Source organism: Zalophus californianus, chromosome 1, assembly GCF_009762305.2.
Source record: "Zalophus californianus isolate mZalCal1 chromosome 1, mZalCal1.pri.v2, whole genome shotgun sequence".
NCBI classification, from domain to species: Eukaryota; Metazoa; Chordata; class Mammalia; order Carnivora; family Otariidae; genus Zalophus; species Zalophus californianus.
This window is the reverse complement of record NC_045595.1, coordinates 66696794-66717225: the sequence shown is the minus strand read 5'-3', so window position 1 is coordinate 66717225 and position 20432 is coordinate 66696794. Positions and strand designations below refer to the sequence as shown.

Genomic DNA, 20432 nt, shown 5'->3' with positions numbered 1-20432 from the left:
ATTTCGTGCCACTCGCTCTGGTTTTGCTCTGGATGGCACATCATATTTAAATGTGATGATGATGATGATAATACTTAATCACTTTCAGTATTTTCTGTGTTTGTAGTTAAAAGGAAAGAGCTACTGGGCGCCTGGGTGTCTCAGTCGTTAAGCGTCTGCCTTCGGCTCGGGTCATGATCCCAGGGTCCTGGGATCGAGCCCTGCATCGGGCTCCCTGCTCGGCGGGAAGCCTGCTTCTCCCTCTCCCACTCCCCCTGCTTGTGTTCCTGCTCTCACTATCTCTCTCTCTGTCAAATAAATAAATAAAATCTTTAAAAAAAAAAAAAGGAAAGAGCTACTTGAGGGGAAATGCAAGCTGGATTCTCCTGTTTGGGGCCGCAAGCCCGGTGCAAGTGCCCCCTGGTGGCAGGTACTCAAACTGCGAGCACAGTCCCTGGGAGGTTGGGAGCCTTGGGGGTGAGCCCTGAGGGCCAGACCGACCCCTCCCTGGGAGCTTTCGGCCCAGCTCAGCTGCCTATCTTCCTCCCAACTCAGCCTGCTCTGACAGAGGGAGAAACCTGTGTCTTATTTCCACATCAGATGGTGGAGAAAGGAACAGGAAAATCCAGTTTGGGGTTAAGTTCTGCTGTCCGGGGGGAGCCCAATTGCCTCAGAGATGGAGAGAACCGGGGACACTGCCAGGCAGGAGTGACCAGGCAGGCCCTTCCTCTCCAGCCTCAATGCTCTGAATGCGTCAGGACAGGTCTCCCTTCCTACACCACAGGTGGATCGGCTCCCGGGGGGAGGGGCGGCAGTGCTGGGGCCAGCGGTGCCCGACTTACGCCCTCACGCCTCTCTTGGAGGCAGACCAGGCTCTCCTTCATGCACCACGTGGCCGGGAGTGGGCTGACGTTCTGGATCTGGATGGAGTCTGTGGCTTTCTGCCCCAGGCGCAGCAAACCAAACTGAAGGGCTGAGACGTTGATGACAAGGGCGGGCCCCTGAGACACCCAGAGGGGCCTGTCACTGGGCCGCCTTGGGAGCGGACTCTGCACCCTACCCCTGCCACCCTGCTGGCCCACCCAGCCGTGCAGGCCCCCGGCAGCACCTTAAAGGCCGCCTCAATGTGTAATACCACTGGCGAGGGTGAGTTTTGGATTTCACACAGCAGGTCCTGGCTTGTTGGGCCAGGAACACCCCCGGTAAAGCTCAACTCAAAATCCTCCACCTCGTTGGGCTCTGGAAGAGAGGGGGAAGTGAGCTGGAGAAAGAGAGGGGGAAAGTTCCCCACTGCGGCTGGGCCCAGATGTCTGGCTTCGGCTGACTTCTCATCCACCACACATGCCAGGTTGCAGCTGGAGCCGATCCCGGAACCCCCTGAACCCCTGCACAGGCCCCCTGTCCTCTCAGGTCGCCCCCCCCACCCAGCCAGCCCCAGGAGGTCACGCCCCCCCCCCACCGTCCCTGCAGTACCTATGGTCCCCATGCAGGGTTCCACTTCAATGATGTGGCAGTCACTGATCTTCCCCCACAAGTATCTGATGCGGGACTTGCTGTTGTTCCACATCTGCAAGACACGCCCCAATCCAGGCTCCCCAGGCACCACCCTTGTGCAAATCTGTACCCACCAAAGGACTGCGGGGCTGTGGGCCCACAACGGGTCCTCCTGACACCCTCCCGGCTACTTCTTGGCCATCCAACAGCACCGACACCACACGGCAGGGTCTGTAGGCACATATCCCACCAAAGACCCACAACCACAGGAATGGTCCCACAGCCCTATCATTCGGAGGATGCTGGGGAGCTGGTAAAATGACAGATATGCCCGGCCCGTCATCTGCGCACATCAAGTCAGGTTCAAGAGCCCTGGGGACAGTGTCATCTATGCAGTGGCTATCATCCACGCCTCCAGCCACACCCTCCCTATACTCGTGCCAAGTTCCGTGCACTCTTGGCCAGCCTAGGCTGGGGGGAGACCATAGCGTACCTTAAAATTTTTCTTCACGTTTATGCCAATGTAGTTCTCCCCAGGGATGATGAGGGCATACGGTTCTAAGAGAACCTGGAAAGGTTCCACTGAGCCTTTCACCTCGATGTCCAGGACAATCACGTCATCCACAGAGTAGGAAGAATCCTTCAGGTTTTCCTGTTCCAAGCTGAACACAAACCCACCGTGAGCTAAGAGCCAACGCCGCCCAGGAACATGGCTGGGAGCATAGCCCTGCATGGCCTTCACCTGTCCCTTCTCTGTGGTCTTGTGAAAAGAAAGCACTCCCCTACCCACAGCTCCTAAAGCACCTCAAATCAGAGGCACGAGCCAGCCAAACAGTGATAGTACTGGGACAGGGTGCCTGGCCTGCTGCCTCCCGGGACTATGCCGTAGTGGCACCCAGCCTGGGTCTCCACATGAGGCTGACTGGAGACCCACCCTGACTGTCTGCCCAGGGGAGAGCTGGTGGAGATGCCCCCGACGGGGCAGAGCATCTCCTACTTAGTCACCACCACCCAGGGCCCAGCGGCCTGGCTGCCCGGTGCTACAGCCGAGTGGAGCCCAGTGAGCCGTTCCCCGCGGCTGAGCCCCTCTGGGCCTAGGTGCCAGGGCAAGGCAGAAGCGCTCCCCCATCAAGTCCTGCTGGGGGTCAGGGGGCTCCTTCCCTCCTTGCCGTCGCCTTCCCCAGTACCCCCAAGGGGAGGGCAGGCCCCACTGCCCACCCTCATATAGGGCCCAGTCCCCGCTCACTTCATGGGCTCTGGGACTTCCTCTAGCACCATCTGGAGCACACTGTGAAAATCCCTGGGCTGCAAGACAAACACAGTATCCTGAAAACAAACCGCACTCCAATCTGCTGTCCTGGAGAAGCCGGGAGCCATGGCAGGGAGGCCTCCCGAAAACCATGGTGCTGCTTCCCTGCGACCGCCCCCTTACCCCAGGATGGGAGGCAGGACTCGGGCTGTGGGGGCCGCCACAGTCTCAAGACTGGCGTTCCTACCTCAGCAGGGCCTGAGCGCACAGGAAGGACAGGCTCTCCAGGCCCTGATGTGGCCTCTCGGCAGCGCCCTCAACTGTGGGAGGCACCACGGCTTCCCAGAACAGTAGGGCCGGATGCCGGCTGGACAGGCAGGGGGGCACCCCCTTCACCCTCAGCTCTCATTTCCCCTCTCGGGTTACACACAGGGCCTCACACAGGAGCCCATCGTGGGAACCCGGCCCTTGGCACCTGCACCTCACTTTCTGGGGGAGGCTGGGGGCTGGGCAGAGATGTGACTGTCACCCACGCAGTGGAAACACGGAAGACACCAGAGCTGAGGAAATGAGCCCAGGGTCCTGCTGCAGGCAAGGTATGTGCACCATCGGGACCAGGCAGAAGAGGCTGCTTTGTCTTCCAGCCCCACTCTCACATAAGTGCCGGCCTCAGAGGATGCCGGGATCTCGTCAGGCTCAGCTGCGGCTTCAGTGTCACTAAAGGACAAGGATGGGGGCGGGGGGGGGGGCGGTGAAAGTGCCACGACCCCATCATGTATGACTACCAGGATGGCATCATTTTTACCTCATGAGGAGAAAAGCTCAGGATGAACTCATGGTCCGTGTGGGGGCTGAGAACGCCCCTTTCAGGCAGGATGGAGAAGGCCGTCTCCCTGTCAGGGTGGTACTTGAGGCTGTCCAGGCTGTAGGTTTCTCCAGGCATTAGGGGCTGCAGGTTGGGCTTCATGATCTGCCAGTGGAAGGCCAGCTCCACGTGCCTGTGGGGGCAGTGGATCTATGTCCCAATTTTGCCAGGCCCAGTCTTCTGACCCCCTGCCTGGCTGGGTCCCACTCCAGGAGTGAGCAGAAAGGACCCAGGCACAGGAAGTGGGGGAGCACGTGAGTCAGGGGATCCACACTGGAGACCTCCTAAGACAGCTTCCCTCTCTCCACTACAGCAGTTGGGGGTTAGAGCCATGGGGACTCACGGAAAATGGTAAACACAGGGAATCAGGCTTTAACTATTAAGCTGTAGATATCCGGAACATTTTTTGCAGTGTCTGCTACCACGTGAGAGTTCCAAAGGTTTGCCCCCTGGACTCCCCACTCTACCACCCTCCACCCCTCCAGCTGTGGCCTCCCAGGACAGCTCTGTCCAGAAGGATGTGCCCACCGGCTCCCAACAGAGAAGGGACAACTGCACGGTGGGGAGGGGGGGGGGCGGGACTCCAGCATGCTGCTGATGGGGAGTGACGGCAGATGGGTACTGCTCATCACCTCAGGAGACAGACCCTTGTAAGGCCTGGGGTCACCAGGGAGGGCCTGTGCTAGTTTAATGGTGGTGCTCACAGGATGGTCAGGAACCAAACCCACTGGTCACAGTCTGCCTGATCTTGGAACTTGGCTGGCTTCCCCTCATGGGCAGGGCAAGGCCTCTCTGCAAAACTGCTCTGGGCTAAGGATACTCCAGGATGATCTGGAACAACACTGTCCAATATAACTGACAGCAGCAATGGTAATCTTACTTATCTGCTCTGTCCAATACGAGAGTCACAAGCTACACATGTGGCTGGTACTTAAAATGTGACTGGTGCCACCGAAAAAGTGAGTTTTATTTTAGTTTTAGTTGATTTCAATTTTGATAGCCACATGTGGCTACTATGATGGGCAGTGCAAAGCTGGGTTCTTCCATCTGGCCCTTGGAAGGAACCTCCGGCCTCCCTGGGAACTCCGGGCCAGGTGCGGAAGAAGAAAGGGTGCACGTTGGCGGGTATGGCACAGCATCACTCACGTAGCATTTCTAATAATCAGCTGCTTTCTAGCTGTGGACTGAAGGTTCTCAGGCTCAAAGCGTATGAAGTGTTGGGCTGTTAAGTCTGTGAGCTCTCCAGGCTCCGGCTGACTTTCTTCGCCAGAAATATAGATCAGATCCAAAGCAACCAGCTGCCCGATTCCTGACACAGTAAGATGGTAAAGTTTCACTGGGCCTGAAATCAGGACTCTGTAGCCAAAGGCTGTCACAGTATCCATGCCACTGTCCACATGCAACTGGCCTTGACCATGACCCCAGGAAGTGTACAAAGAGGGGAACAGGGGGCCATCAGCACACAGATCCTGTACCCATATCTTCCCAGACTACAAGGAGGTGATTTTGATAACCTGGCACATAGTGGGTACTCAGTTAATGCTTGCCGGGTAAAACTGGATGGAAGGATGGATGGACAGACAGATGGACAGATAGAAGGATGAACGGAAGGAAGGAAGGAAGGAAGGAAGGAAGGAAGGAAGGAAGGAAGGGAGGGAGGGAAGGAGGGAGGAAGGAAGGGAAGGAAAGAAGAAAGGAAGGGAGGAAGGAAGGAAGGAAGGCAGGCAGGCAGCTTGGGGAAATCCAGCAGGATGCCCCTTCTAGCTCCACAGAAACTGGGGTGCTTCTGGTCATTTATGTGTAAGTTTCTGGCAATTCCCCAAAGGAGATCAAGGTGAGTTTAAAAATGAAGAAATTAAAGACTTCATCCCAGGTTCCCATCTGTCTCTCACGAGAAGGTTCCTTGGGATTGTCCCAAAGGCCACACTGACTTGGGTCTCCAATGTCTGACCAGAGCAACAGGCCCCAAACCAGGCCCCAGAGCCTGGAGGCTACAGCACCCCCTCTTACCCCCTGAGATAGGGTGGTAAGAGCTGTACCACGGCCAAGCCTAGTGCAGCAGCTTCTGGAGTCAGGGTACCCGCCCACCCTGGCCCCAGGCCTGGGAGTACACACAAGCCCACCTACAGTCACCAGCTCCTTTATCTGGCAGTTGTCACATACAATGATGAAGGTCTGCTCTGCCTTTTCTAGGCTCGTCGGGAGGAACAAGACCTGGCGGAGAGAAGGGCTGCCCTGTTACCTCCCTCCTCCTCTCAGACACACCCCCCCCTTGTTCTCTACTTCTCACTTCCCTCCCTGCTGCCCGCCCCCCCAACCCCCCCCGACCCCCCCCCCCCGACCTTCTCCCTAAGGCCAGGGGGTTCTGCCAAGGCCCCACCCCTGACTAATGCAAGAAGCATGTTGAAAGGCATGAAGAAAAAGTTCACAGAGACCGAGGTACAAACAGCTCTTCAACACATGAATACGTTTAATCTCGTTCATGATAAAAGAAATGTAAACGAAAACCACCCAGAAAAAGTTTTCACCCTTCATACTGGCAAAGAGCAGAAAGCCGGCAATCAGAAATGCAATGACAAGAGAGCTGAATTTTCTTCAAAATCATCTGGAGGGGAAAGGCGGGGTTTGGCTGGAAGAGACGGACGGGCGTAGATGCGATGAGGTTGGTGAAGAGTTAGTTGATCAATGTTGACTGGGTGCTAACGACCCAAGTGAGTTGTTAAACTAGCCTCTCCATTTTTGTATATGCTTTAAAATATGCATGACAGCAGGTTTTCTCTCTTTTTTAACAGTTTTTCTTTTACATTTGATAACACACTCTAATTGGCAAGGGTGTGAGGGAACAGACACCCTGACATACCCATGTGGTGGGGATTTGGGCAATGTGAATCACAGTTCTGACCAGCAGAGACCCCCGAGTCGGCAAACCCACTTCAAGGCCTGGAACCTGCCGGGAGACCCATAGTTGGACAGAGTGATGTATGGAGTTGCCGAAATGGCCAGAGATCAGAAAGAATCGTCGTGTCCCTCGGTAGGGGACAGCTGACCTGAGCTATGGATCATTGGTGCAGTGGGATACTATGCAGCTGTGACAAATAGGAGAACGCTGTTTAAGACAGAGCAGAACAGTGAGTGGGCAGAACAGAGTACAGTGTGGGCAGCGATTTGTGGGAAGCACTTCACTCTTAACCTAGTTGCAGCTTTTGGTTTTTCATCATGTGAATTTGTTCCTTATTTGGAAATATGAATACATTTTTTAAAAGATTTTATTTGACACAGAGAGAAAGAGACAGTACACAAAGGGGGAGTGGCAGGCAGAGGGAGGTTTGCTCAGGTTTCCTGCTGAGCAAAGAGCCCGATGCTGGACTCGTTCCCAGGACCCTGAGATCATGGCCTGAGCTGAAGGCAGACGCTTAACCGACTGAGCCACCCAGGTGCCCTGGAAATATGAATACATTTTAAAACAAACCCCAAACAATCAATAAATAAAATGCACAAGGGATGCCAAGGGGAAAAACCTCCCCTTGACTCCTCACCGCTCTCCAAAGAGTCCTGCTGCTCCCTTCTTCCTTTCTCTGGGGGTCACAGGAAGATGGGATGAGGGGATGTCCCAGCCTGGTCAGGGATGACTGGCTCCAATTCCTTAAAGCCAGACCATAAGGTACCGACAAGGCCTGGACCAGGCGAGAGGACCCAGGCCATCAGCAGGTGAGGTCTGACAAAGCCCTACACTGCCCTGAATTGGCTTCATCCCAACCCCCAAAACCAGGTTCTTATCGGGGATCAGATTAGCACAGACATGAACAAGAAGGCATCACTCCAGGACTCCCAAACGAGATCCTGTCAGGCGCTTGACACTGGAAAGCAGCTAATAAAGGAAGCCTGCCTTTTCACTATGGGAAAGCAGCTTACAGCAGTGGTCCGCAAACTGCCACATACCTGCAAGGCTTTAAAAATCCTATGCCTCAGGCAAACCCCACGCCCATTAACTCAAAACCTCAGGACGGGGCCAAGACACAGGTGCGTTTGCAAGATTCTCAGGAGATTGCAGTAGGTAGTTTGAAAATCCTATGGCTCTTGGCTTAAACCCCCTTCCCCAGAAACCAGACAGCGTTCACTCTTGAATGTCAGTGCCTCCTCCAACAGGCTAGTGAGGAAGGCTCAGAGTCTGATCCCTGGACAGGGGAGTCAGGGAAGGCGAAAGTGTGGAGCAAAAGGGGCAGGGAGACATCATCATTCCTCACAGACTGTGCCGGGGATCAGTGAGCAGGTGTGAGGAGCTGAAGGGACCACTGAAGGAAGCTGGTTAGGAAAGGACAAGCCCCACAGCCAGCAGATCCAAGTCCGGGAGCTTTGGCAGAGGTCCAGAATAAGGCTGAAGGAAGGAAGGCAGGCCTGACCAAGCATATAACTGCGGATAAAGAGGAAAAAAGCTGACAAAGCCAGGCACTAGATCTGGTGGGGGTAGGGGGAGGCGTCCAAGAGAGACCAAAGAACCAAAGGAAGATTCCGGCGGCGGCTGAGATGGGAGGGACTCCCAGGCTATCGGTGTGGACAAGCAGCAATGGGGGATCATAATGCAATGCTAGGGCTATCTGCACTTGCTTTGTAAGAGGGGTCATGAGAGAGTCAAATGACATCACCCCACAGAATGTAAGAACATTCTCCTACACGGAAACCATCCTGGAATGGGAGTGGGTATTCAAGTCCCGAAAACACAGAGGCGAATGAAATCACATAAGTAGTTGAGGAAACAGCCATGGCCAATCGAAAAGGGGAGAAACTATACGTGATGTCTAATTACCTACCTCCATACATATGGCCTGCCCCGGAGCCAGCTCAAACACCGAAGGCAGGATTCCAAAAGGACGTTGCTCAATGAAGCCAATGGTTGCAACAGCCTTAAAGAAAAGCGGAAGATGACACAAGAGAATGGAAGAGACTGTAAAATCCAGCACTCCGATTACACACTTCTCTCTTCCAAACATCTCTTTTGCAATCTGAAGGATCTTAAGGATCATTCAGTACCCAGCCAATGAAGAAACAGAGGCTCGCCCATTCCCCAAGCACTCCCTCCACCCTCCCTGGGCTGAAGGCTCACAGAACACCCATGAGGAGCTGAGCCCTGGTTGGAGGCAGAAGGAACACCACTGACATGAAGCAGAAGCGTGAGAGGTGGCCTTGCCCCGGAGGAGGGCTCCCAAAGCATAGTCCTTTCCCCCACCCCAGTGCCCTGTGTGGCTGCCTCCATCCCCAATGGGTGGCCCGGGGTCGAGGAGAGCTACCACCTCACCGCGCTAGGGACACAAACCCACACCTAGAGGACCCTGGCAGGCAACAGAAGTGAGTGAAATGGTCTTGGAACATGGAGTCCTCTGGATCTATCACCTGTTTCCCAGAGACACAGTTACAGAGAAACAGAGATGAAAAATAACAGTGTGAGCCCACGGTCCATGGTGCCGGCGCTCGGCTCCAGCCAAGGGGCCACGGGGAGTCCTGGCTCAGTGCTGCACATCCTCCAATTTTTCTTTTCTCTTTTTAAAGATTTTATTTTTTTTAAGTAATTTCTACACCCTACGTGAGGCTCAAACTCATAACCCTGAGATCAAGAGTCACATGCTCTACCAACTGAGCCAGCCAGGCACCCCTCCAATTTCTCAGAGACTGGAAATGCAGATTTTTAGGTGAAATCTCCCTAGTTTTAAATGTTGTCCCAAAAAATGTTTTTGAGCACTGTGCCAAATAAATACACACACAGAATTCAGCCAAAGAGCTGCCAACTCAGGACCTCGGATCTATGAAAACATTTGCCAGTAATGTAACAGTAATGACTGAATGAAGGAGTAAATGCAGTGACACTTGAGCCAGGCTTGGAAGGATAAGGGAGGAGATGCAAGGTGCCCAGGTGACACAGGTTTCGGTGGCGTGACAAGAACTACAGCACTCGTCTCCATACACGTTGATTACGGCAGCTGGGCGACACAGACGTTACACAATTCTTTTGTCTGTGTGTCTCCAGTCACAGGTGCACTCCTGCACATTCCTCATGGGATGGGGGTGGGTGGGATTTCCTTGGATGGGTTTGCTCCTGCTTCAGGTAGCAGTCTGTGATCACTCACCCTGAAACTTGGTGGCGGCCAGCTCTTCTTAGGCATAATGCAGAACTTGCCAACGCTGAAGCCCACGTTTTTGCAGATGAATCTGGTTACCTTCATTCCCCCAATGAGGCAGTAACCGCAGTCCAACACTGGTGATACTGGAGCCATAGGAAAAGATGAACAGAAATAACATGTCGCTCTGAATAGGCCCTGTCGTCCTTGTTCACCTGAGGTCCAGCCAGAGCTCAGAGCAGCCATGGAAGGATGCAGGGGCTCTGGCCCAGCACCCAGAGCAGAGAGGATGAATGGGGACACGCCCTGAGCCCTGCACCCACATGGCAGCCACTGGACTCCATGCACTGCTGGCTAGATCAACAGGAGTCTGTGCTCACTTTTTTTTTGTTTTTTTTGTTTTTTTTTAAGATTTTATTTATTTGACACAGAGAGAGAGAGAGCACAAGCAGGGGGACCAGCAGAGGGAGAGGGAGAAGCAGATTCCCTGCTGAGCAGGGAGCCCAATGAGGGGCTCTATCCCAGGACCCTGGGATCCTGACCTGAGCCGAAGGCAAATGCTTAACAGACTGAGCCACCCAGGCACCCCGTCTGTGCTCACTGTTGACTCAGGCCTCAGCCAGAGCCACGCAGCATGGCCCTGGGGGTTGTGGGGCAGAATCCTGTGCCCAGCTGAAGAGGCTTGCTGCTAATGAGGGAGCCCAGCCAAAGTCAGCTTTCCCAAAGAAGCCCCCCACACAGCCACAGAGGTGACATCTGCTGAGGGCCCCAGGTACCCCTTCCTTGGCTCAGTGTGGCGCAGGCCCACGCAGGGATCCAGGAGCCAGCAAAGCCTGAGCTAGGCTGCTGGCCTCCTCTCCTGCTGTGTGTAATTCTGAGTCAGCCTCCACTGGGAAGTAGGACAATTGGGGCCTGACACAGAGGAAGGTTGCATGGAAGCTGCTAGCAGGTGTCTCCTTAGGACCCAGAAGCCCCTGCCCAGGAGGACCAAGTCATGTGCTGCCACAAAGGGGCCCTGAGAGCAGGCAACCCTAACTGAATCCCGAAGAAGGCAGAGTACACACTCACATGTCAGCACTGGGGGCGGCCTCCGGGCCTGCAAGGGGATTAGGAGTGTGTGGGCTGACTGGGTCTCGACTAAGATAAAATCATCAAAATCCCCAAGACAGTCGGGAAAAAACTGGACGATGTACTGGCAGGTCATTCCAGGAGCCACCATTCCGCCTTTTCCTGGGAACATCCCTGTGCATGACAAAAGCAACAGATGAGGACCTGGGGACCAGCCAGCCAAGGGGGCTTGGGTTCAAGTGCTACGGGTGGTAACCAGAGGGCACAGGTAGACCCCATCACAGCTGGGCTGCTCCATGAGTAGATGCCTTCTGGGTCAAAGCCATGCTGATGGCAGAACCACCAGGGCGTGCAAGGGGGACAGGTTGCTAGGGCACGGAGTCCAGGTGAGAACACCAGGGCCCGGGCAAGTGGGTGGGGGAGTGATATGGTCCATCTGGAATAGTTAGGGGAGGCCAGGTCCGGCCTGATGGCTTAGAATTTATTTTGAGTCCAGCAGAGAGCCATTTGAGCTTCCGAGCATGGTTGGGGAGGGCAATGACATGACCAGAGCTATTCTTGGAAAAAGCACTGTGTCCTGGAAGCTGGAAGGCTGGCTGGCAAGCCCCCACAATGGTTTGAGTGAGGAATGAGGATGGCTTGACTGGGGGCAGTGGCAGCATGGAGGGCGAGGAGAGGGCAGGCCCAGGGCCTGGAGGGGGCGCCTGGGGAAAGGGGCGGGCAGAACTCAGAGACATCACCAGGAGCATGGGCGGGAGCGGGGCAGGCTATCGGCAGAGCGGGAGGGCCCCGGGGACTGCTAAGGGAAAGGTGGGCCCAGGCTCCTCTGACAGTCAGGAGCAATCCCCACATACAATTTTGAGGTGGTCCAGACCACTGCTAGAGTGACTCACCCAATCCCAGAGCGAAGTGTGGTGTAGAAGGCGGGAGGACTCGCAGGTAGCGGCCGGTTGCCGTGATGTTCTGCAGGGAGATCACCATCTGCGCAGAGGTCAAGGGGAGCTCTTTTAGACAGCATGCACATGGCCAAGTAACATGAGGCCCAGACTGACTACACCACATGGAAAGGGGATAGAGGCGTAGATGAAATGAGTCCGGGCTGGGGGATGGGCACGGGGGGACTCCTCACGCCCCTCCATTTACCTTAGATTGTATTTGGAAAAAATAAAATACAAAGTGAACACGAAGACGGCAGTAGATCTGACCTATGCTTTACCCTCTTTAAAACAAGACCTACTGTTTGTCGAGCATCTGCCACGTGCCCCCCAGCCTCACAATAACCAGGAAAAGGTGAGAGCTATCTCTATTTTACCTTGAAGAAGCTAAAGTGCAAAGAGGCACCTTAAGCAGTAAGTAACAAATCTTGAGATTTGAGCCCAGGACATCCAACTCCAAAGTGCTGCCCACCTGGCTCCTTACTTTGCTGACTTCTTCCCCACATATCCCTTTGGGCCACTTCTTCCCATGGGCCCAGTCAAGAGGCGGTTGCGGGCACCTGTGTGGCAGGGTTTAATTGGGCCTCCCTCCACCACTCAACCCGTGCAGCCCCTATTAAATCCTACCTTCTCCTCTCCCTCTCTAAGACTGGGAGACCCCCAGGGGCAAGGCCTGGAACTCACACACTGCTAACCCCCACCAGCACTCCGCACGGGGTCTAGCACAAAAGAGGAGCGCAGTACATGAACACATCTTTTGCTTCTCTTTTGTGAAATATTATATTGGAAAAAAATGTATAAATTATAACATGATGAATGCCATGTTTCCATCACCCAGCTTAAGAAAAAAAAAAAACATTAAAAATACAGATGAAGCCCTACCCCAGCCCCCTTGCCGTCCACCAGATAACAGCTACATAAATGTGAAGTGGGTCTTCATACTTTTATTCATAGGTATGTATTCCTAAGTCAACACTTGTCCATTTTTGGCCAACACAACATTTGCACCAGTCCATCTGTGAACCACACCCAAGTGTGGAGAGACCCATATTATGGTTTTAATCTTCATTACTCTGTTATTAATGATAATGAGCATTGTTTCATATGTTTATTTGCTATTTGGGGTTCCTCTTGTGTGAGTTGTCTGTCCATATCCTTTTGCCATTTTGCCATTGTATACTTTGTCTTTCTCTGGATTTGTAGCAGTTCTTGATATATGCTGGGTGCTAATTCTTTATAAGGTATATGTTTGTAAACATCTCCAAGTTTATAACTCATATTATCTTTTGATGTACAGTTTCTAAAATTTCAATATAAAATATATCAACTTTTTGTGGTTTGTGCTTCTGTTTCAAGGACTCTTTTGATATCTCCTATATTTTCTCTTTAAATTTTGTTTGAGGGGCACCTGGGTGGCTCAGTCAGTTAAGCATCCCACTCTCGGTTTTGGCTCAGGTCATGATCTCAGGATTGTGAGATCGAGCCCGTGTTGGGCTCTGTGCTGGGTGTGGAGCCTCCTTAAGATTCTCTCTCTCCCTCTGCTCCTCCTCTCTCTCTCTCCCCCTCTCTAAAAAAAAAACAAAAACAAAACAAAACAAATAATGATAATAAAATTAAATTCCATTTGAAAATAAATTTTGTTTGAGATCTTTGCTGAAAAGTATTTTGCTTAGGGTATGGAGTGAGGTAGGGATTAGATTATTTTCCATATGGCAAGGATGCCATCTCATTTTTGTCTCCTCAGGGGTGCACATGTGCACAGAACAGCCCGAGCAACAGCATGTGTGGTTCCCTCCATCAGGCTGCGGTTCCCTCAGACAAGGAGCCAGGGGCATCCACTGCTGAATTCATTACCATGGTGGCAGCCGCTCTCACGTCCGCTGAGGCATCAAGAGAGCCTTGCTCCAGCCACACAAGGCAGACCTCTGACCAGCAAAAGGCAGGAGCCAGCAGTTTATGCGGCTTCTGAGGGGATGTGCCACGAGACGAAACAGTCAACTGCACTCAATGGCAGACAGCTCAGTAACACACTCTCGGATTGGCTCTTCCTCCTTCCACCCCCTTTCCTCAGTCCTCTCTGGAGATGCAAATGACAGCACAGACTCCCACTGCCCCAGACTCCACTTTATGAGGCACCCAGGCTATGACAGCTGGCATCAGACCCTCAGGATGCGAGTCTGGAGTTGGGCTTTCCCACCAGTCTGGTGGTAATCAGAACTCCAGCTGGTGGGAAGTCAGGTGTGAGGACCCCTGGTATGCAGTGGCATCACAATCACCACGGCTTTCACCCACGGTCAGCTGATACGAGGTACAGGGGGAGGTCTGGCACTGGAACAGGGGGCGGCTTTGGTGCTTGCAGGTTCCAGGGCAGTGATAATAACGAGGACTGCAGAGTGCGCTGGCTTTCCTTAACAGCACTGGAAGCCCCAGAGGGAAAAATGACAGGCTCAGGGCAGCCAACTGCCAACTCAAGGCCCACTGTGAAGCCATTCCTTGCATTCCTGGGTTACACAAAATGTGCTCCTGGTGCGTGTGTGGGGGTGAGTGCACGCGCATGCACAGGCCCACGTGCACTTCTTGCTTGATTTGGCTTGCCATTTTTCACCTAGAATTTCTGTACCTATTTTTTTTCTTTCAAATGTCTTTTTTAAGTTACTAAAATATTGAAAGGAAACAAAAGAGCAACTATATGAAACCTATAGCCCCCTGGCTTATAAGGTACAGGTCTCTATTCCCACCGCAACCCTTCAGCCTTCACACTCACAGCCTGGGTTCTGTCTGCCTCCATCTCAAGACAGAGAAGCTGTCTCGCAGCTCCCAGAGGCTGGGGACTGGGAGTGTACCTATGCTCTTAAGCAAGTCTGGTGCATGTTTTTTATTGTTATAGGTCCTTATCTGGCTTTGGGGTCAAGGTAATATTAGGCTCTGTCTTAGTCCGTTCGGGCTCCTCTACAAAATACTATAAACTGGTTGGCTTATAAACAACAGAAATTTATTTCTCATAGCTCTGGAGGCTGACAAGTCCAAGATCAAGGCGCCAGCATGGTCACATTTTGGTGAGGGCCCTCTTCCTGATTCATAGCCGGGACCTTCTCACTGTGTTCTCAAAGTGGTGGAAGAGGCAAGGGATCTCTCTAGAACCTTTTTTACAAAAGCACTAATACCATTCATGAAGCCCCACCCTCATGACCTAAGCACCTCCCAAAGGCTCTACCTTCTAATACCACAGGATTTCAACATATAACTTTGGAGGGACATGAACAATCAGACCATAGCAGGCTCATCACCTAATAATGAGGGTATGTTCCTTCTTTTTCTAGTCTCTGAAACAGTTTATATATAATAGGGATTAGCTTACATGATTGGTGGTGTGCACCTGTAAAATGATCTGGACCTAGCGTTTCTTTTGCTAGAAAGTTTGTTTGTTTTTTAGTTATTTTCATCAAAGTTGGACCGCCACATAGGTTAAAGAGTCAAAGTTTTGAAAACAGAAATCCTGCTTTCTTCCCCTGAACCTGTCTCCTGCCATTTCTGGTAATACTTTTTCCTCCCTTTGGCTGATTATTTCAGAATATGTCTCCAAATGGCATGCTACTTTTTCTTAATTTGTATGCACTAATTATGGATGGATGATAGGGACATTCTCTCTTTCCTTTCCCATATCCAACTCACCATATGATATGCCCTTCCTATCCCTCATCTTCCCAATATAAGTTATATCATGCTACTTGGTTAGTACAGTAATTGATGTTTACATTATTGTCACTGTGTAAATGATATTCACATGAATTCACATGAAATTTTCCCTTATATAAGTATTGTCCACCCAGAGTTAATAATCAATTATTTTGTTTAATATGTACTTACTAATAATTCAATCTCCCTGCACTACTCTAAAAATCTCTTCCCGGGCGCCTGGGTGGCTCAGTTGGTTAGGCGACTGCCTTCAGCTCAGGTCATGATCCTGGAGTCCCGGGATTGAGTCCCGCATTGGGCTCCCTGCTCGGCGGGGAGTCTGCTTCTCCCTCTGACCCTCCCCCGTCTCATGTGCTCTCTCTCTCTCTCTCATTCTCTCTCTCTTTCAAATAAATAAATAAATAAATCTTTAAAAAAAATAAAAATCTCTTCCCAAGATGTGCAGATGTATCAGGGACTCTTAATGATGTCACCCCCATAAATCAACCTCTGCTCGGGCCTTCTGGCCTCTTCCAATCTGAGCTGCTTCCCTGCTACACCTACTCTTAACTCTCACCCAGAACAACCCCTGTAGCAGTTTTAAGACAGGTCTACAAGTTCTTTGACACTACTCCCATGGAGAGGTGAGGTATATGTGGCTTCCTCTCGAATCTGGGCCAACAGTGAGTCACTTGTAACCTGTAGCATGCAGAGGAAAGAGTGACTTTCTCTACTTGTCCAAAGTAACTTCCAAGGTTAGATCATACAAAGTGATAAAACCTCCATCTCGCTTGCTACGATATTCACTTAGAAGCTCTGATGCTCACTTTGAGTTGCCACATACCATCTGATTACCCTGAGGTGGCCATTCTGTGAGGAAGCCCAGGCCACAGGGAGAATCCATGTGTAGGTGCTCTGGTAGGTGCAGCTGTCTACTGACAACCAACCACTCACTATGCAAGTAAATATGCCTCAGATAATTCCAGCTCCCAGCTTTCAGGCCACCTCTAGGCATAGACTCTTTATAGCTAAGGACTCCAACAACATGGAACAAGCCTTTCCCATTGTGCCCTGTCTGAATTTCTGATCCAAAGAATCTGGAAGCATGATAAAATGGTTGTTTGAAGTTGCTAAGCTTTGGGAAATCTGCTTTGCAGCACAGCAACGGGAAACCCACTTAACCATTAGGGATCTGGGGATTTCCTTCACCTCTCTCCTATGTTGGATCTTTTGTTTCCCACATATCAGGCCTTCCTCTTCCTTGGCTTACTGGCTTGTAGGAGAGCATGTTCCCTAGGAGTTTCCTGAGGAAAGTGCATGGGACATACATTTGTAAAAACTTTACAAACTTGAAAATGTTTCTATCCTTAAACTTTGTAGTTTAGTTGGGTAAATAACCTATGTACACAGTCATATGCCCAGCAAATGCCAGGTGCATTTCTAACAGATATCACTATATATAATACAATTTATATAATAGACTGTGGCAGACTATATCTCCCTTTCTGGGAGGCTTGCTCTGGGAAAACCAGCCACTGGGCTGGGAGGGGTGGGGAGGGAGGAGAGGAGAGGAAAGGAAGTAACTGATGTGGAGAAGCCTCCGCGGGAGGCCCACGGGGAGAGGAACTGAGATCTAAGCTGAAAGCCAGCATCAACCACCAGACACGTGAGTGATCAACACTTCAGAAACTCCTAGCCTCCAGTCTTCTGGTTAAGACTCCAAACATAACAGTGGAAATAAACCGTTCTCACTGTGTCCTATCTGATCAGCAAGCAAATGGCTATTTTACTAAGTCTTGAGACAATTTGTTACATGGCTATAGTAACTGGAACACTGAATATGAAATTTGCCCTTGAAACCATGCCAGAAAGAACCATTTCAAGCACTTTTTTTTTCTATCAAGTACTTTTAACCACAAATGTTGTTCTTAAGCTTCAGAACATAAGACATCTGGGATATACCCTTTCTACTGTATAAATACTTAGAATCCTGCAACTGGACATCCACTTATCATGGAGATCTGACCCTGAGCCTCACTTTAAAGCTACTAGAGGCAGAGACTTCAAAAGTAGAATTTGATTCCAAGATTCTTCAGATGACTGTGGAGAAGGGAGCCACAAGCATGGAAGGGGAGGAGGCAGTGTGGGGTTAGACTAGAACTGGAGGCGTCAGTACAATCATGATTTTAAATACTATGCAACTGTGTGTGGACATATGCATGTACACATGTGTACATACATATGCATACATCTGGTTGGATCTATGCAACTGCTCTTTTTCTCCAGCTCTGTCCACTGAAAGAACCCACAAGCAAAGACACCCCAGCAGTAACAGCAGATCTAGTGCTTAGACCCTGGTTTCTAAATACCAAGTTTCTGTGTTCTCCACAAAAAGGAACCAGGGCTTCTTAGAAACTGATTCCAGAACTGGGACAAAGTGAGGACAAGATGAACCTGGAACATCTTGTAATGCCAGAATGCAAGGAAGTGCTCAAAACAAAACAAAACAAAAAAACAACCAAACCCACAAAAGAACACAGGAGACTCCCACCGGAGAATACCTGTAAGATTCCCACTGGACAAATCTAGGATAATTACAGAAGCAAAATGAATATTGACTTTAAATGAACTCATTTTAGGCTAGACTAACGTAACCTCATTATTTAGAATGATTCTAAGTAGATGTGCCCTTAAATATTGGCCAAGAAAACAATGCAAAATCTACTATGCAAATAGCTAGTAGATTTTACAGTACTGTTGGGATACAGGTCTTGAAAAAGATGAAACAATCAATTAATCAAAGGGGAAAAACCCAATTGCTTCACTAAAATTGACCAAACTGATCTTTAAGATGTATGCTTTTGATTAGACCCATGCTGACCAAAAAAAAATTGGGCACAAAATAGGTTCTAAATGTTTCTTATAATATTTATAATTGCCCTGGTATATTTTGCTCTCCTCCACTGTTAGATGTTCAGGTATATAAATGTTGCTATTCTGCCAATATCAAATTGACACCCCCAAATGATTCTGCATCAGAGAATAAAGCCCTTCTGGTTAAATTCTCTCCTTTAGGAACTTTTGACCAAAATGGGAAGAGTTGAGAAATTTTCATGAGGGCCATGGTTCACACCTGGCCTAAGACAGAGTTACTAACAGCGAACGCTGGATGATTCATTGTTCCCAGACTACAGGTTTTTTTCTTTCTCCTCTCAGCTATAAATTTGCTTTTGCCTTGGTTCACTGACTACTATTCCTCAGAGGAGCATGCGGATAACAAATTCCTCTGAATTATTCTTTGACAACATCCCTCTACTAATGAGTCTTCCAATCCATGAATATAGTATATTCAATAGTGCGCTGGTAAATGTTTAATGACAGGCTCTTGGGGGTGGGAGAGAGCCCTGATTTGATAGTATTTGTTTATTTTCATGGTGTAAATAATCCCACCGATTTCAAGATACCATCACTGAACATGGAGTTGGGGAGAGATGTGCATGGTCAGCTCTCATGAGCTACTATGACCTGGCTCCAACATACCAGTGGGTATGTATCTACTCATGTATTTGGGTCTCTTTTAATTTCTTTTAATTATATTTTTAGTTTTCTGTCAAAGTCTTGCACATATTTATTTAAATTTATTCCTAAATTTGATTTTTTAATGCATTATAAACAGAATCATATTTTAAATTCATTTTGTAATAGTTTGCTCTGGTAGAGAGGAATAAAATTGGTTTTTGTATATTGACTTTGTATCTAAAGACTTTCAATAAATACACTTAATTTTATTTAATTCCAGTAGGTTATCCATAGACTTATTTGGATTTTCTAGGTACACAATCATGTCATCTGTGAATAATAGCAGTTTTATTTTTGTAAATACCTTTTGTCAAAGTATGCAACTTTTATCCTATTCCTAGTTTGTGAAGAGTTTTTAAAATTATGACTAGATATTAAATTTTGTCTGCATCTAGTGAAAGATAACTTTATGAGTTCTCTCCCTTATTGTGTTAGAGTAGGGAATTCTACTTGTTGCTTTTCAAATGTTAAACGAACTTGGCACTGCTGGATCAAACCAACTTGGTTGTAATATTGATCATTTTTTATATAAAGCTGAATTCAGGTTGCTAATGTTTTGCTAGGAAACTCTGTAGTTCTGTTCACGACAAAGTTTAGCCTTTCTCATAATAATTCTTTTCAGGTTTTGGTATCAAGATTATGCTTGTCTCAACACAAGTTGGGTTGTGTTTCCTTTTTTTCTATTCTCTGTAAGGCCTTATAAAAGATCATTGCATTTCTTCCTCGTAGGTTAGAAAGAATTCACTGGTGAAGTCATCAGGGCCGAAATTTTATTGGTAGGAAGGGTTGTTGTGTAGGCTCCATACCTAGTGTGGAGCCCAAAGCAGGGCTTAAACTCATGACCCTGAGATCAACACCTGAGCTGAAATCAAGAGTCAGATGCTTAACCAGCTGAGCCACCCAGGCTCCCCTGTTGTTTTAAACAGCTTTATTGAGATATAATTCACATGCCACAACTCACCAACTTATACACAACTTAAAGTGTATAATACAATGGTGTTTAGTATATTCATAGAGTTGTGCGATCATCCCAATTTTAGAACACTGTGAGGTATTAAACTACAGATTCAGTGTTTTAACATTGTTCAGATGTTTTAGTTCTTCTTGTATCTGTTTTGTAAATTGTATTTTCCTGAAAATTTCTCTATTTCATCTACATTTTCAAATTTCTAGATATAACACTGTTCATAAACCTTATTTTTCTAATGTCTATAGAATCTATAACGATGTCCTCTTCTTCCTTGATCTTGGTGAATTTGTACTTTTTCTTTTTGTTCGGTTTTGCTAGGGATTAATTCATTTTATTAATCTCTCCAAAGAACTAATTTTAGCTTTGCTGATCCTACTGCATATTGGTTTTCTATTTCATTTAAATTTCTTCTTGTTTTTGTGATTTCCTTACCATTTCTTTGGGTTTAACTTGCTATTCTTTTCTGATTTTTCAGATATACCTAGATAACGGATTTTTAGACTATTCT

General features: G+C 49.3%; 1 protein-coding gene across 8 annotated transcripts in view; it reads right to left on the bottom strand.

Moving 5' to 3' along the window:
- Positions 1-20432, bottom strand: part of DLEC1 (DLEC1 cilia and flagella associated protein) — an 81486-nt gene that overhangs the window by 29597 nt on the left and 31457 nt on the right. For 7 of the 8 annotated variants that reach the window (XM_027582926.2, XM_035726778.1, XM_035726785.1 and 4 more), the window contains 12 exons: positions 11659-11746; positions 10766-10939; positions 9707-9843; positions 8396-8488; positions 5711-5801; positions 4734-4896; positions 3528-3720; positions 2720-2778; positions 1967-2135; positions 1453-1546; positions 1088-1218; positions 822-980 (listed from right to left, as the gene is read on the bottom strand). In XM_027582926.2, coding sequence (XP_027438727.1) covers positions 822-980; positions 1088-1218; positions 1453-1546; positions 1967-2135; positions 2720-2778; positions 3528-3720; positions 4734-4896; positions 5711-5801; positions 8396-8488; positions 9707-9843; positions 10766-10939; positions 11659-11746 — 1551 coding nt within the window. The remainder of the gene's footprint in view (positions 1-821; positions 981-1087; positions 1219-1452; positions 1547-1966; positions 2136-2719; positions 2779-3527; positions 3721-4733; positions 4897-5710; positions 5802-8395; positions 8489-9706; positions 9844-10765; positions 10940-11658; positions 11747-20432) is intronic. The other variant, XM_035726787.1, reaches the window with a different exon arrangement.